Source organism: Rhipicephalus microplus, chromosome X, assembly GCF_043290135.1.
Source record: "Rhipicephalus microplus isolate Deutch F79 chromosome X, USDA_Rmic, whole genome shotgun sequence".
In the NCBI taxonomy this organism is placed as follows: Eukaryota; Metazoa; Arthropoda; class Arachnida; order Ixodida; family Ixodidae; genus Rhipicephalus; species Rhipicephalus microplus.
Window position 1 is genome coordinate 152,782,747 of NC_134710.1, and position 23,017 is coordinate 152,805,763.

General features: G+C 41.7%; 2 protein-coding genes across 3 annotated transcripts; one reads left to right on the forward strand and one right to left on the reverse strand.

Annotated features, from left to right (window-relative positions):
• Positions 1-765: 765 nt before the first annotated feature.
• LOC142775831 (uncharacterized) lies at positions 766-22,693 on the reverse strand. Of its 2 annotated transcripts, XR_012887056.1 has the most exons (7): positions 22,044-22,693; positions 21,485-21,675; positions 20,701-20,907; positions 14,856-15,010; positions 11,071-11,241; positions 10,299-10,393; positions 766-1,068 (listed from the first exon to the last, which is right to left on the reverse strand). XR_012887056.1 is itself a non-coding variant. In XM_075878017.1 (4 exons), exons 1-4 carry the CDS (start codon positions 22,304-22,306, stop codon positions 19,693-19,695), a joined length of 951 nt encoding a protein of 316 aa, XP_075734132.1. In that variant the 5' UTR covers positions 22,307-22,689; the 3' UTR covers positions 19,666-19,692. The 2 variants fall into 2 exon arrangements, 1 of the variants encoding a protein (XP_075734132.1); XM_075878017.1 differs by lacking the exons at positions 766-1,068; positions 10,299-10,393; positions 11,071-11,241; positions 14,856-15,010 and adding an exon at positions 19,666-19,982 and having other exon boundaries at positions 22,044-22,689.
• LOC142776900 (uncharacterized) lies at positions 17,716-19,430 on the forward strand. Its single transcript, XM_075881228.1, has 3 exons — positions 17,716-18,042; positions 18,133-18,338; positions 19,217-19,430. The coding sequence occupies exons 1-3, from the start codon at positions 17,716-17,718 to the stop codon at positions 19,218-19,220; spliced, it is 537 nt and encodes a 178-aa protein (XP_075737343.1). The 3' UTR covers positions 19,221-19,430.
• Positions 22,694-23,017: the final 324 nt, after the last annotated feature.

Below are 23,017 nucleotides of genomic sequence, written 5' to 3' on the forward strand. Positions count from 1 at the left end.
GCAGACTATGTATTGCTTTTAGTTTGACTTTTCATTCCTCAGGCAAAGGTTCGTTGAAATAAAAAGTTTTGTCTCAATCCCACCGACTAGTCCAGTCTTCAACATCATGACCACATGACAATATTAGTTTATATGTCTCTTCATGAGATGTTTACACCTATGAATCCAGAAAGTTTAAATTTCAATTTTCTTTAATGTGAAGATATACAACTATAAAAATATGAAATGTAATACTAACAGCTATCTTTCCTTTGTTTTAATGTGAATCCATTTGGTGAAGCAGAGCAGTATAGAAGTGCCACTGTTGATTGAGACTATGTCACAAACCCCATTGCTCCTTAGAGCAGCTTGCATCCCTAGCTGTCTAGCATGATGTAACTGTCAAGGTTTCAAAATGAATATCAAAATGAAGCAATAACGTGCTGCTCACAATGGCCTAGATGTGGTCCCCCATTTTCTTGGATTAACAATGAAATCTAAAGAGCTCTTATAATTGCACAGCAGATCAATTTACAGAACAGGCCAAATGGCTTACCCTATAAAATATCTCATCACCAGCAAAAAGCATTTCAATGCAAGGATTATGAACGTGCTAGAAATCGAAGTCATTGCACATTGGGGAAGTACACCCAGCACTCAAAAAGTTGAGGTGGGCTCGACTTTGCTTTCACCTTTGGTGACAGACAGTGCTGTGATGTAACTGTGCTTGCAGATGACTTAGCAGGACAAATTTTGCTTGTTTTCGGATAAGTGAAAGCCAAAACATCCAGCACTTCAAACTTTATTTTCAATTTTTTTTATTCAAAGTAAATATCAAGACTCAATAGGAGCAGGCTTCCTCTGGCAATTCATGGGTTCATTTTACTATTTCAAATGTTGGTAAATGTTATGTTGCACAACAGTTTCTTGTCAAGCGGAATGAGAAATTATTTGTACTAAACGCCTTCAGAAAAAGTCTACAAAGGCAGATGCTGTCCTCATTGCAGTACTTGTCCACACTGAGCCGAATAGCAGTACACAGCAGCATTCCAGCTCCGATCACCGATCCACATTGCTTCAGGGGCCAGCCTCCAAGTGAGCGAGGAGAGAACAAAATGGTTTTAAATTCCGAGTTCAGCAACATTTTTACTTGTTTTTCAGGGCAGTTGCATGTAAAAATGAGGGTGTGGAAGAGTCGGCACATTTAGGCATGTCTACATCACAACGTAAGTGATAGAGGTAACATAATATCGAGTGTAAGCACAGACAGCTGCACAAGCGGCTAATTCAAAGACTGAACTCAAGGAATGGAAGCACAGGGAGGTTTGCATTGTTAAAAAAATTGTGGTCTCAATTATGAAGATTTACAGTACTTGGCTTATGCAGGTACTGCTTTTCATTTCACCATCTAGTTGGACTGAGAATGAAACCAATTAGGCAATCCAGATGGGCAATCTGTTACAATGACATGTATTTATTTATAAATGAACTGATGAAAATGGAAGAAGGGTTGCTGTGCCAACTAGTAGCTACTCTAGAGACAAGACTCCTTCATCCTTCCTGTCACTTTGGCATAGAGATATCAATCATGGGCTTATGTTATTCACAAAACACATTGCTCCTGTGTTTGTACTGATATATGCATAGCCATGGAGGACAATGCTGTGTGGCAGTGTGTAGCCATAGATGACAGAGCATGCCAAGATAGAGGCACTGAAGGACACTTGAAAAGCTATAAAAAAATGTCACTTGCAAACCCAATAAGAAAGCATTTTTTCATTAATTGTGTATTTTTACTACTGTGTCATTGTTGAACTCAACTTGTTAGAAGTACCTTTGGCGATTTAATTACCTATAAATAAACCAATTGTAGTTATGGCAGTGGACACGACACTCAAGTAACAGTAGCAACACACATCAGTGGTTGAGTATCAGTTGGTGGAAATGCATCAGCAACTTACGTTTCAATGACATGAAAAAGAGAAGAAAACAAGGGTGCTATTGACTGGGCTGTTTTCGTGATTATATATACCCTTCACTCACAAATTATGGTGTACTATCTACAAATGCATCAAACTCATATGACATGCTTCCAAGAAAACAATTTTTTTTATTTGAACATACTGCAGGCTTTTCACGGCCCATGCAGGAGTGGAGACAAGAAAATACATACTAAGCATCGAAAGAAAATACATAACGGAATAACAAGAAAGAGGATACAATGTCAAACAGTCACAATGTTAAATTGGTTGGGCTGTTTTCGGGATTATATATACCCTTCACTCACAAATTATGGTGTACAATCTACAAATACGTAGATATTACATGCGCAATATTACATGCTTCCAAGGCACTCAACATTACATTCCAAGAAAAAAAAATTTTTTATTCGAACATACTGCAGGCTTTACACAGTTTATGCAGGAGTGGAGACAAGAAAATACATACTAAGCATCGAAAGAAAATACATAACGGAATAACAAGAAAAAAGATACAATGTTAAACAGCTCATAATTCAAATTGACACACTGTATTATATTCATAAATGATTGAAGGGTGTTACAGCCCGCAATATTGTTATCTAGTCTATTCCAATGGCGGATAGCTGACGGAAAAAGGGAATGTTAGTGAGCATTAACACGACTGAAAGGTTGGTGGACAGTTTTGGAATGGTTCAGTCGCGATGTGTGTTTGGGCGTGTCTAGCAGGTAATGAGATCGTGATATGCAGAATTGACCATGATGGAACTGGTAAAGAAATTTTAGTCGCGAGATCATTCTGCATTGCAAAGAGGTTTTAAGTTTGCCCTTGTGAGCAAGCCTGCAGAACTGGATTGCCTCGAGAAATCTGAATATACAAATCTAACTGCCGATTTTTGTACTCTTTTTATTTTATTAATGAGGTGCTTTTGATGTGGACTCCAGATGAGATCAACGTACTCTAAACATGGTATAGTTAGTGTTTTGTATTCATTAAGCTTAAGGTGTGATGGTGCAGTGCACAATTTTCTCCTCAGGAAAGATAGTTTCCTCTACGCTTTACGACATATGGCTGAAACATGTTGTTCCCCGTTGAGGTTCAATGAGAAAGTAACGCCTAAGTATTTTACTTGGTCGCTTTTGTCGATAGTTATGTTTCCTATAGTATAAGTGAAGTTATGGGGATTGGTCTTATTTGTGAATGAAATGAAGTGAGTTTTAGTTTTGTTTAATTTTGTGCCCCAAGCATTGCACCAGGAATAGATCATTTGCAATGAATTGTTCAGTTCAACTTGATCGTTTGAATTGTATACGAGTGTGTACACAACACAGTCTGCGAATAGTCGCATGTGAACAGGATTATTAACAGAAAATTGAATGTCATTAATAAACATTAAAAACAAAAGTGAAGCAAGTACCGATCCCTGAGGTACTCCAGAGTAAACATCGAGCGGTTGCGATAAATGGTTGTCGATTGTTACTCTCTGTTTTCGTTTGATTAAGAAACTGTTAATCCACGCTACTATTTTATCATCAATACCAAAGGCCGATACTTTTGTTATTGAATTCTTGTGTGGAACAACGTCGAACGCTTTAGGAAATTCTAAAAAAACGGCATCTACTTGACTGTTCTCATTAATTGCATTGGCTATATTGTGAGTTAATTTGGCTAATTGGGTTCTAGTTGAGAGACCTGATCTAAAGCCATGTTGATGTTTATAAAGGAGCTCATTTGTTTCTAGGCGAGTTATTATGGCCTTGAAAATTATATGTTCGAATATTTTGCAGCACGAGCTCGTAAGCGACACTGGGCGGTAGTTGCTTATTTCTAGCTTTGAGCCTGATTTGTGTATAGGAACTACTGTATCATTGCACCAGTCGTCCGGTAATTCAGAAGTGTGTAGGGAGAACGTATATATTTTAAATAGATATTTATATGTCCATTGCGCATATCGGCATAAAAATGAGTTAATAATTTTATCGGGACCAATGAATTTTTTTAGATCAAGCTTGAGTAGAAAAGCAAGTATACCTTCTTCACTTACAATTAATTCTTCCATGGGTACTTTCACAACATACGGGGGTAATACCGCATTAGTAGCATGTTTCGTAAAAACTGATTGAAAAAACTCATTAGTCACATTAGCGATTTGCTCTGGGTCCCTAATAACTTGTTCTAAATACTTAATTTGTGAGATTGAATCTCATTCATCTGACAAGTATCGCCAGAATTTGTGGGTAGTGTGGGTCATAAATGAAGGTCATAATTAAAGAAATCAGCTTTTACTTCGAACATTTTATGTTTTAAGGCTCTGATAAGATCGGATGTGTTGCTCTTGTTTCCCATTTTCCACCCTCGTTTTATTTTTATTTTCAGTCGAATTATTTCACAAGCTATCCAAGGGTATTTCCGGTTGATGCGTATCTTCTTATTCGGAATGAAGGTATGTTCGCAATAGTTGACAATGCTTTTAAAATATGTCCAGAGTTCTTCCATATCTATTAGCTTGGCAAATACATGAAACTGTGTTTCTAAGAAACAGTACAGCACAATCATTTGCACGGGTGTAATCTTTAAAGTAAGTAGGTAGTGGCTTTTTGCATTTCCGTGTGTAAGTAATGGAACGAGTTAAAAAAAAATCACCTTGTGGTCCGAAATGCTATTCTCGATGGACACAGAAGAACCTTCTAATGTGCTACTTACAAACGCTAGATCAAGTAAAGACGATGATGTTGAAGTGATCTGAGTGTTATCAGTCACTAGTTGATTCAGTGAAAACGTGAAAGCCACGTCAAGAAGCAATTCTGAACTTGTGACGTCATGACCATCATGTGAATTATTGGTCCAATTTATTCCGGAAAGGTTAAAGTCCTTGACAAGAATTATGTTTGACTTGGAGTTTGTATGCTTTAAAAGATGATCATGAATCATTTCGATGTAGTCAGCTGCCGCATTTGGAGGCCTACATATCCCTCCTACGGTTATACTTTTGTTGCAATATGTTAACTTGCTCCAGATGCTTTCATGGTCAGGAATGCATCGAGTTATAAGGATCTGATATTCTCTTTAATTGCTACTGCTACACCATCGCCTCTTGACTCTCTGTCCCTACGGAACAATCTGTATGTAGTAGAGACAGCTTCTGAGTGACGTACTCCAGGGTGAAGCCAAGTTTCTGTTACTATTAGAACGTGAGGTTGGTAGGATAGGATGAGGCTCTCTAATTGATCAAGTTTGTTTTGCACACTTCTGGCGTTGAAGGAAAGAATTCTAGGTGTTTTAGTACTAGGTTGTCATTTCGATTTCTTCTTATCTGTAGACTTTTTATGCGTAGTTGAAGTTGATGGGACGTTTCGCGGTTGGCCTGCTTGCTGCGATATGTCTGTTCTAGCATTCTTTACGGGATCCCAAGTATAAACCTTGCTATCAACTTTCAGTTTATCGAACAGTAGTTTAACTTTTGCTCCTTTAGCCCTTTTGCTTGCTGCTGAGTGCCATAAGTGCGCGCATGTCTCTTACTCTTTAAAAAAAATCCTCGGAAATGAATAGTGGCGTACCTTTGAGTTTGTAACAGCTAGACAGGATTTTGTTTTTTTCGCTGTAGTCATACAAACGTAGGATGATTGGTCTTTTTTTGTCAGTTTTACGGGTGCCTCTCCTATTGAATTCTTTCGATGGTTTTTATTTTGATGCCGAGTGTCCGTTTCAGAACGTCTTATTTCACTTTCTGTTCTAGTAAGACGGCATCTTCGTTAAGCTCTTCCGTAACACCATAAATGATCAAGTAATTGCATCTACTTCTATTTTCTAAATCAACTAGTTTCAGTGCAAGGCTTTCAATTTCACCTTTCGTGGTGTCGTAGTTACTTTCATACTCCGCCAATCTCTCTTCGCAGTGTTTAAGTCGTTCCATATCGTTTTCGATTTTAGCAAGCCTAGTTTCCACGTTACCCACAGTTCTTTCTACCTTCTTTAAGTTGGCCATTAGTTTCTTTAACATTTTATTTGTTTTACTTTGTTCTTTGAGTATTTCTTTTAAAATATCATTGTTATGGCGGGTATCGAATTCCGAATCAGAATTCAAACCAGGATTAAGCTCAACATCACCCGATGTTAGTAACAAAAGTTTACACACATGATAGCAATCAGCAATCAATGAAACGAGGAAGCGTGGACTCGGCAGCACCATAAGGGCTGCCTATGTAAGTATTGCTTTGTGCAAGTAACTGAATATATAATTATACCGTGATCAACCAGCTTCAATTCTTGCCTAAAAATAATCATATCTTAAATATTACACCTGAAATACGAGCATAGTTTGCTTTCCGGTGGCATTCATTTCAAGCGAAAAAAAAATACCCTTGACATTGGTCCTGGTACACGGCACATCAAACGATCATCGAACATGGTAGTGCCTCCCACAAAGTGATCCTCTGCAGCAATACGCAGCACAATGAAATTGAATGACCACTAGTTGTGCACTCAAGAAGCTAGCATGAACGTGCACACTGAGTTTGAAGCTATTCAAAGAAAAACGTGGTGCATGATGCACCTCCAAAGTTGATGTGGACAGCTGTTCATACTGCCACTGAAGGGAATACAACTGTTGTGCAATCTGCTCACAAATGAACTCCAGAGATGAAATACATCAGTGACCATCTGGAGACTCTCTGTAGCAAGCATCCAGAATGCACAGTTATCAGTGCCTTTCATGATGCACTTTATCTTGCCAGCCTCATCTAGAGATTAGTTGATGAGCTTGCAGAGAAAGAGCACACATTCGATGTAACTTCTGAAAGTCTAATCCTTACTCATACCCTGCCACATAAGTGCTGCTCATCAGGAAGTCCATCCACAGCAGGCCAGCGAAATATCTCTGTGAGAGCCGTAGCAAAATCCGACCAGGAAGTGAAATCGCTTCGATGATTTCTATACCATAGTTTCGCTACGCCGGTCAAGCAGTTCACATTTGTGAGCTTGTTGTTGGCGTTCCACTTATCGTAAGCATCTGGAGTGCCCTGAGACAGTCCTGAATAAGTCATCGCAAAGGTTGTAGTGGTGTCTGGCTGCACAGTTCCAGCAGTTACATAGTGAGGATCAGATGCACTCCACACCTTCAGTTCAAAGGGGGGTGTTTTAGAGGCAGGAGTTGGCCCGAAGAAGCACTGGTTTATGAAAAGCGCAAACTAGAAGCAGGCCAGTAATCACTCATCTTTCTTTTACTCGAGCCACGTGTCCACTGTCTTCATTACAAAACAAATAAAATGCATAGTGCATTCTTTGCATTATTATTTTGTTTTTGTTTTTTACACTTTCTGCCTTCAGGTTGTACTGGTTTTCTGAGCCTCTTTCAGGCTTATATGCAGAGGTTATAACTCAGAGAGACCATTGAAAGCTTTTTGTAAACACAGTACATTCAAGATAATGCAAGTTTTCCATAACTAGTGCCAATAAATATGCCGTTCATTTGTGGTTCGGGCAGCTTTTAAAAATTTCCAAGGGTGTAGAGCAGCATCCAGAGTAAAAATCTTGCTCTATAAGTATGTTTGTATAACACAATGGGTAGGATTAATGCACTAGATATATGAAAAAGTTGGTTAGAAATGTACAGTTATATTCCCAGAATAAAAAAAACTAGAATAAATACAACTGTTAGATGAGTTGTATTAGATCGATAAAACTGCCTCCTTCAATTTTATTTTTTACGGCCTTAGCAGAACTGTTCAGTTTAATAATTTTTTGAGTTTTATGAACCAAAGCCATGGTATTGCTACGCAATCCGACTTAAGTTTGGTTGCAACTGGGTGTCGCCCACCGAAACCGTTAGCGCCACTCAGCGCAGTGTTAGCGCCGCTTCGCCCAGGCCACAGGGCAATGTTTGGGAAGCTTCACGACTGTTTCACATTATTTCATTAAGACTACACACAAAATATGACAAGCAAAGTTTATTTGAGCTTATGCAAGCACCAGCGATAACTCTTGTAGGTTTGATACGAGACATATACTACAGGACACATTCTACCAATGATCAAATTGTGGACATGTGTCGAATCTTTTCGCTGCTATCAGTGCAGAGCGTGTATTGCTTGTACTTTAACTTTTACCACGAAAGACATTATGAGACCACAGCAATGGCCATTTCTGGTGCCGTAGTTTTCATCCACCACTGAACTGCTATCGTGCAAAAAAAAAGAGAGAAAATAAAATTAGAGAAAAATGTATCCTAGATGAAACGGTGTTCGAACCTGCACGCTCTCAATGGCAGCGCAGTATCCTACCATGGATCTATGCTGGTGCTTGAAACTCCTTTGCAAAACACCCTACACAAACTTCATATTGGGAACACTAGTAAACGAGTAGATAAACAACCACGCATCACACAACACAAGTTGCACAACAAATGGGTCGTTGAGTGCTTCCAACCTATAACAAAAGGCACAGCCATAATCCATCGTCATCGGCCACAACATCAACACAGCCTGCATCATTAACAAGCATCACTGGATACATTTGATTTGAAAATATCCTTAAAACAATGATTATTTAATTACCTTTTTTATGTCTTGCTCAACAATAAACTTTTTATAGTTTTCTTCATCTAAGATAAAATTTATGAAGTTGTTAGCAGTATTTCAACTTTGTGCCTCAATCATTTGATAAATTTTATGACATATGCTTTGTGTTCCTTTTTTTGTTTTGTTTTTTAGTGTTGTCAATGCCCTTTTCCTTCTAAAATGTACAATGCACCCTGAGGGCGAAATAAATTAATAAATAAATAAAATGCAGAAAAGCAAAGCAATAGAGTTACAGCAAAAAGAAAGGATTTAAAAAAAGAGGAAGCAAGCTTGACAGAAAAAGAGAAAAAAAAATTAATAAAAGAGAATGGTAGAACAAGGATAAAAAGCTGGGCCAGTTGGTTCATGTTTAGATGCGAGACAAGCCAGTCAATACTCAAGACAAGGAGAAAAAGGCCTGAGCTTGAATGTGCTTTCTTCTTCGTCCTCGTCTTAACTTGTCGCTGCTTGTTCTCACATCTAAAGATAAAAAACAAAGCAAAAGTAGTAGACAGAGAGAAATAGGTAAATAAAGGTGAATGAAGAAAAAAAAAAGAAAAAACAACGTGGTTGACTCCTCTGTTATAGGAATCAGGATAACACGAACGTGGAACGGCTCCCTAAAGAAGTAGTCTAATGTTTATGTACATTGATATAAAAGAGCTTATTCAACGTGTCAATGCTTGACAGCTAAAGCACTGTTAAATGAAAATGCATCCACGTTGATGCTTAGAGGTACATTTCGATCCAGACGCCTAACGTCCATGATTTTCAATTTTTTGTTTTAAAAAAAGAAAACAAAGTATAGTGTCAGCAATATTAATTAAGAGTTCTTACTTCTGAGTATCTGGCACCCACATGGCATTCTTTTTCAAGTCTAGCTGAATGAAGATAGGGAATATTTGTTGAGCTGTTGATTACATAGACAAATATCAATGGAGAACCAGCAGGCTCACTACATGTGCCACTCACATGACAGAGAGACGTACAACAAAAAAGTAGCACACGAGCCGGAGGTGGTGTCTAGTTGCTGGGAGGCAAGTTCAGAAAGAACCAGAAAAAAGGGAACAGACACGTCGAAAAAGCAACAAGTGTTTGAACAAGGAATAAAGAAGGCACCACATAATGTGAATATTTGTCCCAGCCTCTATTTATGGTGCAGTTTCGAGTTTCGCTATTTCTCGCACAAGCACATGACGAGACGCTCATACTGTGTTACAATGCCAGGGCACTGTAAAAATGGAAACTAGCTTTTAAAGGCATACTGTGATTACTTTTGCAGAGTGCACTCGCAATTTTCAGTACATTTTCTAGATCCCTAAATGCGGGGCCTTTCATTTGACGTAAGAAAATGAAAATTTTGCTGTCAGTACCCCTTTATCATCCCACGAGGTTTAAAAACAAGTGCCGTGGGAGTGAAGCAAGCTTAGGTAGTTGTAAAATACGAATGATTTCCTGCTTATTGAACTGGGAGTATTGCACTGGGAGTACTTAGGTATCAAAATACACAAGTTATAAATGATGACAAGAAGAGTGATGTCTCTGTATTATGTGCAGTCTCTTTACATAACACCTGTTAGCAGCTTGTACGATAGGCCAAGGTTAGCACGCACTGAAATAAAAATGTGAACTTATTTTCCCAAGACCACCAAAATTTCAGTATGTTTTTAAACAATGCATAACAAATATGTGTCGACAGCGTAGCATTCTACCATTTTGTCAGTTACACCTTTGAGTATATTTGTGGTAATAATGTTAGCATAATCCACGTAAATCACACATTACCTGTCAACCTGAGGTGTAATGATGTTTTTCACTCTTTTGCATGGAGCCAGAACTAGCAGTGTCGCAAAGGGCCCAGGTAATTTCTCAGCAAGGTGCTGCAAACAGATTGATATAAACTGATGATTCACAATCCTGCAGCTAGCGCACCATTTTCTGTCACCTGCATTTGACACACTATCATAATTCCTTTGCCTTATACGAATATGCATTGTCTGTAAAAAGGAATGCCAAGGAGCGTGGATTTTTGAACGCTATGTGCAACTTAGCTGCAGCTGGTTATTCCCTTCAATCACAGGACATTTGTAAATTGACATGTAATGAATGTAAGCTTTAACCACTAACAATTCCAGATTGCAGTTTTCATATATACACTGCAATCTCTCCTACACTAGTTGTAGTGGTTTGCAACAAGATGCTTACGCTGGGCACTCGATCGTAAAGGATCGCACACACCTTCACCAAAATAAACAGGAGTTTTGCAGTGAAACCTTAATAAATGCGTACATACTTTTTTTTATTCTATAGCTTTCGAAAAATACTCGAAGCTGTGAATTTCAGTTTAATTTTATTTCTTATTTATTCACACATTATTTTTACTAAAGTCTATGCGCACTAAAGGCACTGTGCAACAGCAGCAATAGTCGTGCTCTCGCTGGAGAGTGTAGTAACCGAAGCTGCGCCTGCCCGAGAATCGTTTGCGAACTTGACTGCACCAACGGTCTTGTAAACAAGTATTTTACGACTCTGTTTTGACCTGCAAAAGAGAACTTACCTAGACGAGCATCTCAGCATCTTCTTAATCTTCACTGGATGCGACTGTCCACTTCTTAGTGTCTCCTCCAGTCATTGAAAACGGACCAACACTTTTGGCAGAAGTGGCATGCAGCGTCGATGAAGGCATGATCACAGCGTTTTTAGGCACATTCGAAGTTTCTCCACGTGCCTGCAAATGACCGGAAGGCGTTTTGCACAACCAAGATCGCCTCAGTGAACACAGCGTGCTTATTTAGTCTTGCCTGGCAGGTGCCTGCAGCATCATCGTGGGCGCCGTCATGTTTGCTGACGAAATGAAGAACTAACCAATGAGAGCACAGCTACCGAGAGCCTCGTAAGGACGCCTGGTGCAGTGCATTGTGGGGAGGGGGTCTATCCTCTCGCTTTTGTAAACTCGCAGCCCGGCCGTGGTTGATCCAACGCCTCCGCTAGAAAGATGCCTGCGACTTGAGCCGAAGAGCTGGTTCTCGGCCCTCTCCTGTTCTCTCCTCCTCCACTCCCCCAAACATTGTCGGTTGTGAGCGCTCGCTGCGGCAGCCACTTCAAACCTTGCAGCCTCTGAGATTAAAGCAATGTCTACTGCCGTCTCAGAGGCAACACAATCGTGTATCTGCGATGGCATCACTTCCGAATCGACCAGAAGTAGTTAATTTCAGCGGCGCGTGCTGCTTGCAGAGAAAGCACTGAGCTACGAGGAACCTCCCGCCCCGTGGGAAAGCGTGCGATGTCGCAGGCATCTTTCTAGAGGAGGCAGTTGAGTAAACTAGCTCGCTACACCACACCACTTATAGGCCTCCTAACCTCGGCCACGGGCACTGCGCCCCGCGCGTTTCGTCATGATTTTTAATGATAATGAAGGTAGTGAGCTTAGGATACAGGAGGTCAGGCTAGAGATAACAGATAAATACAAATATCTGGGCAGATAAATAAAATATCTGGGCATATGGATAAGTAATGGGACAGAGTACCTAGGGGAACACAAAATATATGTAAAGACTAAAGGTAACAGGAAGGCAGTGGTGATGAAAAATAGGGCACTGTGGAATTACAATAGATATGATGTTGTGAGAGGAATTTGAAAAAAGGTCATGGTTCCTGGTTCGACGTTCAACAATGCGGTCTTGTGCATAAAATCAGAGGTTCAAGAAAGATTAGAAATTAAGCAACATGAAATAGGTACCCAGTGACAACAATGACATGCTAGGGATTCTCACAGGACACCCCTGACTGGATATCAGATATCCACAGCATTTCCCAAGCAACACCGGTGGACATTCCTTGCCGGTCGATTTGGCTGCACTTTCCTGAAACCAGGGTTATCCCTTGCAAGTTCCAAACAAGCCCCGAAGTACACACTGTGTACATGACAGAGAGATTAAGGAATGTATTTTAATCGGGGTGTTTTCTAAAAGCAGTCTTTTATAGTCTTTATTTACTCTCTGAAGTTGCAATTTCAGAAGTTCAAAAATCATGAATAAGCCTTCCTGTGCTGCCGAAATTAGACTAAAGCACACACAATTTTTTTACCGAAGTGCATTTTTGAAAAGAACTGATTAAATTAGCACCTGAGAGCATAGAAAAACTTATGCGTGATTTGAACTTCTGAAATGACAAAAGTTTCATTCAACGAAATTTGGCTGATGACAACATATAACACTAAATGCCCATTTGTTCTAGAGAAACGCTGAACCAAGTGTATTGCATACACACTTTTTTATTTAAGAACGAAGCACAAAACACGTACATTGCACACTGTGACTGGATGTTGCATACATACATAAGCATGTTTAAGTTTACATATAAACTGGTATTGAATATTGAAGAAATATGTATCGACAAGTACGGCAGATACTACAGACGAGAGAAAAAGAAGCTGTGATATCACAAAACAGTACACGACACGCCCCTAGCGAGTGCCATATTCAGTAGGGTCATGCCCATCCATGTCTTCAACTGATGCCCTCACACTTTCGTGTTTCTTTGGAGGTGACCTGTTAAACTAGGAGGTTTTCTTCGAGCAAATAAAAAAAAGCAAGCGCCTCTATAAAATGCTATTTTCCAGCTACATGCCTGATATTAACAGGAAAACTGTCGGAGAAAGCAAATATAATTTAAATTAACTGAGGAAAACAAAATTCAAGCTTGCTGGCACTCTTACACATTCAGAAAGCGAAGTTCTCTACACAACAACATATTCCCACGTGGTGCATTGGCTCAGACAGCTAAGGTGTTCTGGCACTGAGCATCAAATGGCAGGATTAAATCAGAGCAGATGGAGCCACATTTTGATGCAACCATAATAACAACTATAATAATATTAATGATATGCAATGATATTATTACAAGGTATGCAATAGTAGAGGGCTCTTGCAATTTTTACCATTTAGTGGTGTTCCAACGTGCACAGATATAGGCATTTAGCATCTTACCTTCATCCAAATGGGACTGCCACTGCGAGGGTCGCACACACGACCTTCAAGTTAGCGGCCAAGCACTGTAACCGCCAAACCATCGCAGCGAACAGGCATAGTACCATTGTGCTCACATGCTTTCGTTGTAAAGCATATCATACTACTCCAGGGGGTAAAAGTTAATAGAAAGCCCTCCACTATGGTGCATAAGTGATTATAGTTTTTGAAAGTGAAACACCAGAATATAATGTACAAAACATGTTCTTTGACAAAAGGTGAACAGCAGTACATAATGTGGCTCTGGACAGAGGGGGATGGCAGCAGCAATTTTCGCACTAAAGTTATGAAGCCCAATAAGAATGGTACAAAATCACGGTATTTGCATCATTCACAAAAAATACAAAGATGACCTTCTCTTGTTAATGGTAGTACACGTAATTGTCCACATAAAGCATGTTATGCATTTATATATATATATATATATATATATATATATATATATATATATATATATATATATATATATATATATATATATATATATATATTCTAGTAGAAGCAATATTACGATGTAGAGAACTTAATTTTACAACTTTTCAGCCAGAGACTGGCCTTCATCAGGCAAAAAAAAAAAAACTTTTTCCTGACAAAAAAAGCTGTCTCTCAGATGAAGGCCTGACCTCGGATAAAACGTTGGAAAAATAAAGTTTTCATTTGGCGCATCCTCTACCTCATAGTACGTATCTATATATATACACAAACAAAAGAATAGGGGACAGAGGGCCTGTTTTTTTTAGAAGAGAAAGTACTCCGGCGCAGAGGCAGCAGCATCGAGTGTGCAGCAGAGGCTCGAGCTCGTGAACTGCGGCTGGTGCATCGCCATACTAGCAACAACCTTTCTGCTCAATAAATCTCCTTTATAATACATACATACATACATATATATATACATATATATATATATATATATATATATATATATATATTTTTTTTTTTTTTTTGAGAATTAATACATGATCTGCAAATAATGTGCCTCATGCATTACAGTTTGAAAATTTTCACTGTGCTTTTTCTCGATCGTAAAAACAGAGCAAGAACAACTGATGAACAATGGACATTTGTCTGCACAATCAACTTGTCCGACTTGCTAACGTTATGCGCTTTCTCTGCAAATGAAATGTCAAAATTAGTGAGTTGAAAACCACTCTTGTTTGTACGCTTAATTACAGCTCACATAAGCCACTATAATCAGATCTCAACATTCAGGTGTCAAGTGCCTGAATATGCTGTCCAAATATGCCAGCAACAATATAATGGGTCATTGAGAGATGTGCTTGAAGAAATAAATTAATGCAAAAAGAATCATACAAACCAGAATTTGGCAGCATGCTGTCTTCTGAAGTGCAACTTCCCTTTGGCACCTGGCCAAGTGTAATTTGTAGCCACCTTATCCGAAAGGATGTCGCTTTTCATTTTCTTGACCGTGTCTCGCAAGCTTATCCGACTGAATTTTTTTCACAGTGTTTTCTGTAAAAGCAAAAAAACACAACACTTGCAAAGAGGTGAGACATGTTACGACATAAATTGATTTAGCCAAAAATTACACAAATGCATTTCAGCACTAAAAATTTTGAATGACTTAGACCCACACATCTGTTTGTCGTTATAGGATAGTGTCCTGAAATCCTCAGCAGTTTCAGACTTGTGCAGCTTTTATTCGACAAAAACAGTCCCCTCCCCCAACTCCTCTAAACTGGCAAAATGTGATATTATGTATTCCCATATTTTTTTCACTCGTCGATCACCTAGGATCTAATATATCGAGACCGTAGGTGATCTCTGGGTGCGCAACTGCCCGACACGCGTCGTTGGACCCTGCAGCAAAGAACATTTTTGATCGCAAGCGGCTTGGGCTCAACCACGAACAAACTATGCCAATTGTATCATCTCACATGCTCTTGCAAACGGTGAAACCCTTCCACACGAATTCCTGAAGCGACACCACCGCGGTGACAAAAATTATTCGTGCGAGCAATGAGCAAGGGGAACCAGTCACATTTTCGACGACGATGCGGCGGCCGTCTCCGAGGTCTCCAACTCGGTGCTGTTGGACCCATCCACTTGTCACATAGTTGTGGCCGTCCATTGATTAATAGGCTTTAAGCTTGTCCCTTGTTGCGAAGCTTGTGCCACCAACAAGGTGGTCTTTATGATGTCCGTAAGCTCGATGCGGGAATAACACTTCACACCACACACACAGCTTCATCGCTGCTGAAGTCGAACGGGTCGATATTCGCCTCAAAGGTGAACCTTATGTTCGTAGCGAAGTTTCACCGGACCTCGGAAGTCACGTGCATAAGCACTCACGCATTTCACCACGTTGGCACCGTACGTAGCGGCACGCACACAACCTCTCACTGCCGCTCGCTGCTTCGAATTGGACGCGCCCAGACCACTGACATGGCGCTGGAGCATGGAGGAAGGAAAGATAGGAGGAGAGGCCCTGACGTCACTTGTTGTGAAGCCGCGATGAAGCCGGAAGTCGGCCATATTGACTGGGCAAATTCTCCTCTCTTGTTTACATCCGAATGTAGAGCAGAAGGCATGACTTCTCTCCGGCTCGGAAACCACGTGAGCTGCGCAGCGCGCGTTCCGTGACGATTCGAAACTAATGGAACGGGGATCAACACTCTGGGCCAGCGCGACACATTCGGCGAAATCATTTCGTCCGAGTATTAACAGCGAGTAACAGCTCACCGACAATGAAGCAAGTACAAGAGAACGCGCCCTAGATGCACTGACAACGGCGAGTGTTTTCACGTCATTAATTCAGCAACTGTACAGACAACACGATCGGTCATGCGCCTTTGACGGTTGCATTCCGCCACGCGGCGTACGCAGCTTCCGGTCACTGTGTCCGTGTTCCGCGTGAAACTCACCGGCGTCAGCATTCTGCGACCGTGTGGACTTTGAGCACGGTGAAAGTGACACTTGAATGCTGTTACTGTTACGTTGAGATTACATGCAATGCTGGGGGAGAGTGTACAAAACGGAACAGAAAATGTGTTTTAATACGCACATGCAAGTTGTTACTGTACACACATAACACGAAACTACGTATGTGCACATGGTCCTCATAGCATCTTGCTGGGAGTGTGGCAGCTTGGGCTAGTTGGTATGGCATGACGATAGTTATAGCGCGAGAACAAAACGACGACACAGAGAAAAGAAGGACACGAAAGACACGAGCGGTCGTGTCTTTCGTGTCATTCTTGTCTTTGTGTCGTCGTTTTGTTCTCGCGCTATAACTATCGTCTTGCTGGGCTCAACAGCGTCGTTCGTTGTCACAAGCAGGAGCACTGCCTAGCCGTCACTGACCTGCAAGGCGTTTGTCGTCGCTCCACTTCGGTCATGGTGCCGAACGCAATTTCGCTGAACACTAATTGCTTCATTTGCGTCATCCGCCGCACGACACTTGGATATGCACTTGTTCTAGGCACTGTTGAAATTCCATGGTGGACAAAGGGATTTGTAACGTTGCTAAGAGTACAGTAACTGCCAGAAGAACAGTGCGTAACCAATAGCTAAGCGGCTCAGCGAGGCCAGCGGACGAGGGCAGCGGAGCGCAAGACGAAAAGAAAAGTGTAATAGCTGAGCGTCCTAGGCACTGCGCCGTGCTCCCGACCGGGTTGCAGAAATTAGGTGCTTTTGCTCATCTTCTAACCACTACCACCACCACCTATCTCGTTTCAGCGGATTGCATTGCTGTGCCATCTGTTGAACAACGTTGAAGTTACTCTCAATCAAGCAGAGTCTTTGCAGCGTTACCTGCCGAATAAAATTGAAGTTACTGCGAAAAGATTATTACGAAAGGCATTTTTATTACATAGCAAGTGTTAGTGGAAATAAATTTTCGTTTTTTTTTGCACGACTTGATGTTCGCAGTGGTTTGAATGCATGATGAACTGTTCTACGTTCAAATAAAAAAGTCGGCACTGAAAGGTTGCAGGTGAAGCCAAGCCAAGCAATCGAGTGGGTGTGTTTTTAGCGGCACCGTTGTTGCAGTGTTATGCAATTCGTTGCTGTTGGCGCTATGCCGCAAAGCGTATTGCAAGACCCTTTGCTTCTCTCTACTCAAATGGTCGGAGATAGAAGATCTAGTAGCACTAGAGGTGCTAGGCGAGACTCTCCGTGAACCACTTTCTGCCCGTGGTCTGCTCAACATTGACACTATGGGCAACGGCATGTTCCGAACTTGTTTTCGTTTTGAGAAAGAGGACATAGTGAAGGTACTAATAGCTTTGCGCATTCCAGAAACGGTTGTTACTGCTCAGAGAGTGCCGATCCCAGGAGACGAAGCCCTTTGCATTACTCTTCGACGGCTGGCCTATCCGAACCGACTTAAAGACCTCGAGAACTTCTTCGGCCGACACAGCTGGACAATATCGTCCCTGACGATAGAGGTCTTAAGGCACATCGATGAGAAGTGTTTCCACTTGCTGGACGATGTGAATAATCACAGCTGGCTGGCCATCGACACGCTGGAGAATCTCTGGAAGGTAAGGAGCAATGACAGCAGAAAGGAAGCTGCATTTGTGCAAATTGGACATTGTGGTATACCTGTTGACTTTTCTGTGTTTGTTTTTCAGGCCATTTACGCTAAAAGAGCCCCACTTACCAACTGCTGGGACTTCATTGATGGCACTGCGCGTGCTATATGCCGACCAACTAGGCAGCAGCAGCTGTATTTTAGCGGGCACAAAAGATTTCATTCCCTGAGGTACCAATCGATAATGTGCCCAAAGCATCATTTGTCAGTTGGATGGATGTTATCCAGGCAGCAAGCACGATGCTGGTGAGTAAAGGGTAGTTCATATGCCTGGAAGTTACATTTTCGTTCATGTTGCCGTGGGACTGTCATGTACACTAAGTATCAAACAAAATAGGTCAAATTCTTAGGGCTACAGTTCGTTTGAAATATATCCTTTCCACACTAACTATGGTGCTGACTTATAGCTCAATCAAACTCACATTAGATCATTGTCACTTAGCTTGGAGTACACTAGGTTAAGTGGCATTCACTTAGTTCAAGAAAGGTACCTCAGACATGCATATAAATTCTCACAGCGCAATTCGACTGCAGCTTTATTTAGTCACTATAAAGTGACCAAAGCACAAAACCCTCATGAATTTTGCCTTAGTGTGGTATGCATGTCGAAAATAAGAAATACTATAGCCAGCCTCAAGAAATTAACTGAACTAAGTAAGACTAGAGTAGGCTATTCAAGAAGACGTGGCAAGGAAAAGGTAGTGCTGACGCGTGAAATGAACACCTTTATTATACTCTTGCGTCTCTCATTAAGTGCTATGCTGTCATTGATTTTAGTTTGTTTTCCCACTGCTACGAATGACTTCACACTGTATTGAAATAGCATGCCTTAGGTTCACTTATGTGTGAACAATGCTGTTTTCTGTATTCTTTGGTGTTGCCTCAATGGACTTCTCTGTTTTAAATTCTACATATAGCTTTACTACTTCCTCCCTGTTGAACATCGATCTTGCAAGAAGAAAAAAAAAAAGAAAATTTAGCAAAATAAGCAGACGCATTGAGAGCCTGCTAGGGCATCTCGCCTGTTCTGTTGCTATTTTTATATTCTGTACCACACCTGCACCCAATGTTTGATCAGCAGGCATAGTGGTGCTAACGCAGTATCTCATTTCAATTTTTTTCAGGTAACTTTGGCAACAGCCAGGTGTACACAAAACTGGAAAAACTGGTGCAGGGACACCGCTACTGCCTTTACGGGGACCCTGCTTACCCATTGCGGCCACTACTGTTGAAATCTTATGGCGGTGCATCTTTGACACTGGAGCAATGTGCGTTTAACAAGGCAATAAGCATCGTGAGGCAGGCCGTGGAATGGGGCTTCGGAAAAATTGCTGGACTCTTTGCCTTTGTAGATTTCCGAAAAAACCAAAAGATCTTTTGCCAAAATGTTGCAAGGATGTACAAAGTGAGCGCATTGCTGGCAAACTGCCATACTTGCTTGTATGGTGCGCAGGTCTCGCAATAATTTGACCTGCAACCACCATCCTTGGAAGTGTACTTGAATGCCCGCTAACTTTAGGGACAGCTTTCAATGTGGCACTGGGGAATCCCTCTGCTTATTAAAAGAATAAAGTGTGCAACAAACCACTTTTTTTATTATTCAACTGCTTCCAGACATTTTTCTTGTTAGGTCTGTTACTTCTTGGCTGAGTTTATCGAACATCTGTTCCACATGCTTCACAAAGTCCAGGCGTTCCTGCTGACTACTTGTAACCTCAAGTTCGTGCTTTTTTTCGGCGATTGCCAGCTTGCACTCCTCCAGAGCTAGTCTTCTCTCTTCAATGACCAATTTTCTGTTTTCGAATGCAAGTTCCCTTTGCCAGATCTCGAATTCATGCGTTTGACGCATAGTCAACAATTGTAAGCCCATGCTTTGTAGGCCTCTGATTCCTGCGAATTTCGGAAAATGAGGCCATTCATTAAGTCGGTTCACATACGCACATCACATGTCATAGAAAGCTAATTTGATGGACTCGTAACACAAACATATCACCCTTCTACTCTATGCTATCGCACGTCCTTTAGTGATGATCTATTTTGTGCTTCAGGAGGGTGATCCCCGAAGATTGATAACATCAGAGCCGTTGCTAGGATCCTGACATTTCGTGTAACGACAAAATAAAAACTGTCTGTTACTGCTATTTACAAGTGTTCAATGTAGAGAGAGGGTCAAAGTTTCCAGTTATCGTATGCTAACCTCATCCAAAACTCCCACTTATGCATGGTAAAGAAAGCAATCACTCTTTTCACCTTGCTTGTTGTACATACAGATGGTAAATCATGGCCGTGACTCGCATCACAGTGTTGTCCTAAGTTACTTTTTAGAGGTGTGACACTTGTCTAAAAATAACACTAACAACAACCATTCATGTGTCTATGCCTGCATGCCATGTTCATTTTAAAGGTGATGTTCACATGCTACCAGTGTTCTAGCAATGAATGTAAAGTATTCGGCTAGTTGGTCTTGCATATTGGGCTAGCTGGTCTTACATACCAGGTAGCCCAATGTTCTAGACTCCACAGAGACATCATGTTGCCCATTTGTACTGCGCCTTGTGGCAATATCGCACCATGTTACAACGTGAATAAAGAGTCCTTCAAGATTTACCTCTGCTCGCCGTTACAGGAACACATTGCCTAGCTGCAGGCGGCGGTTGTGGCTGCCGGTGCTGTTGTTTTTGTTGTTGTTGTTGTTGTTGCTGCTGCTGGTGGTGTTGCTGTTCCTCCTCCTCCTTGTTGCACGGCTCTCCAGTGAGTTCAACAGCAGCAGGACTGTGTGGGGCGGTCATTGAGAACAGGAGTTGTGCAGCATGTCCTGATTGTAATGCATAATGGAAAACAGGGAGATGTCAGATAATAGCACGCTAGCACATTCCATTACAACTCTGGCACATTGGGAACCCCAAGTAGAGAATAACTTTCTTGTATTACAATAATACATAGCCGTCCAAATTGCTAACTAATGTAATGAATGAATATTGTGAGCTCACATGCGAATCACACTTTGAAAGTTAACTTTGCATGTTATAGGTAATGTTAAATAGTAAAACAAACTATTACAGACTTACTTTTACTCAAAACTACAAATGAACAATGCACACTGTTGATATACAACTTCATTAATGAGTTGGGTCGATACATGAAAATGCACCTGCTGCTCAAGATCACTGCAAACTATTGCTTTTCATTGCTGTCACTATGCGAATCAATAGAGTTGGCAGGCAGAGCAGGAAGAGGGCTTCATTTTTTTTTTTTCAGTGGTTGCAAATATGCAAGCACGTTATAGAATGCGAGATACTTCAAGTGTCGCAAGATATTGCGTACACATGACTATGATTGTAGAACCAAATTATCGATTTCAGAGAGATATGAGGCTTTACTGCTACACTCACCTTGATCTTCATCTGCACGAACTTGTTCCGGCGGCGTCGCCAGACAGGACGCAGCTGCGTGACTTCTTTTGCGGCCAGAGCTGTTTGAACTTCTAGGTGCCATTCTGGGGACATAATTTATAGACCTTATATAATCCGACAAGTCCTGCAGTATCTGCCCTTTTTCTGCGTATTGTTCCTCCGTTCCCGACCTGCAAAGCGAAATGCGAGCATGTTACAGGAGGCTGGCTTCTGTCTAAAACAAGTCTCTAAATACCCGCTCATGCTAGCGGCACGGCGATGGCTCTCAAAAACGCTGCCGAATCGGGACGAATACATTGCTGTCGAAGGTTAAGGGCATGAATCCAAAGTGAGTGTAAGCATCAATTCGGAGCTTACAAGCTATAGAGCGCACGGCGGCCACTTGATAAATTCGACGTGGACGACCGGAGCAGTGCGACAATGTTTGTCGGAGGCGCAAACGGCTTTAAGCCTCGCCGGCGTTGCCGTGCACGTTGGACAGCTCTCGCGCGGAATTAAATGCTATCTGCGCGGACAATACATGAAAATTGGTACTTACTTTCTTAAGTTTCTGGTGTCTTCTTGCCTCCAGTAACCGATTAAAAGAGCAACACGATCTTTCAGGCTTCTGAGAGTAATCTCCCGGCCGAGCACACATTTCAAGTTTCCAATCATATGGATCCACTGTAAACCGTCGCCAAAGGGCTTCATCACTACCACTTCTCTCAAAATTGCCAGGTCATCTTCAGTAGTAAAACACCGCTGGGGCCTTTTCGCCAGTAGCTCAGTCTGCGCAGTGCTTGGAGGTGCCGCCGAAGACATGCCGCCGCCGCTTGTGTTGGGGGCTGCCACTTAGAAGTGTGGCAGCTTGGGCTAGTTGGTATGGCATGACGATAGTTATAGCGCGAGAACAAAACGACGACACAGAGACAAGAAGGACACGAAAGACACGAGCGCAAACGCTCGCACGCTTGTCCGCTGCGCGCGCTGCGCCGATGAGACGAAATGAGAGGGTGAGCGACTCTCCCCGCAAAGCCGCTGGCTGCCCTGGCGTGCCGCGCATGCGCAGCTGGCGTCTCCGCTGAGCCACTTAGCTATTACCACAGAACACCTACCAGCTATTACTCTCTAATAACGCGGCCCAGAGCACGGATATGACCGCCATGGCTCAGCACGAGACCTGGGGAGGCACACATGCCACCGCCATCCGCGGCCGCTCACTGCTAGACCACAGAACGGTATATTTAGCGGCAGTCTGGCAACAACCACCCTTCCAGTCTGGCAACCACTTATGCAACGCCAAATGGAACCTTGCCAGAACACCTAGCTAGACCAGCTCCACTGCGCAACACGTAACCATAACAACGCTGCCATTGTGCCCAGTGAATATGGCCACCAGATGTCATCCCCCCCCCCCCCCCCCACTTTTCACGAGGTGCTAGGCTAGAAGGGGACGAAGCTATTGAATATACAAAAACAAGGGTGACAGAAAAATTTCAACAAAGATGTGCTTCATGCACCACAATAGACAAG

Excerpts from the sequence above, each read along its gene's own strand:
- LOC142776900 (XM_075881228.1), top strand. The coding sequence starts at position 17,716 with ATGGGCAACGGCATGTTCCGAACTTGTTTTCGTTTTGAGAAAGAGGAC. Across the intron at positions 18,043-18,132 it reads CGCTGGAGAATCTCTGGAAG|GCCATTTACGCTAAAAGAGC; the intron begins GTAAGGAGCAAT and ends TTTGTTTTTCAG.
- LOC142775831 (XM_075878017.1), bottom strand. The coding sequence starts at position 22,306 with ATGTCTTCGGCGGCACCTCCAAGCACTGCGCAGACTGAGCTACTGGCG. Across the intron at positions 20,908-21,484 it reads TCGTGCAGATGAAGATCAAG|GACATGCTGCACAACTCCTG; the intron begins GTGAGTGTAGCA and ends CATTACAATCAG. Across the intron at positions 19,983-20,700 it reads TCCTGTAACGGCGAGCAGAG|GAATCAGAGGCCTACAAAGC; the intron begins GTAAATCTTGAA and ends CGAAATTCGCAG.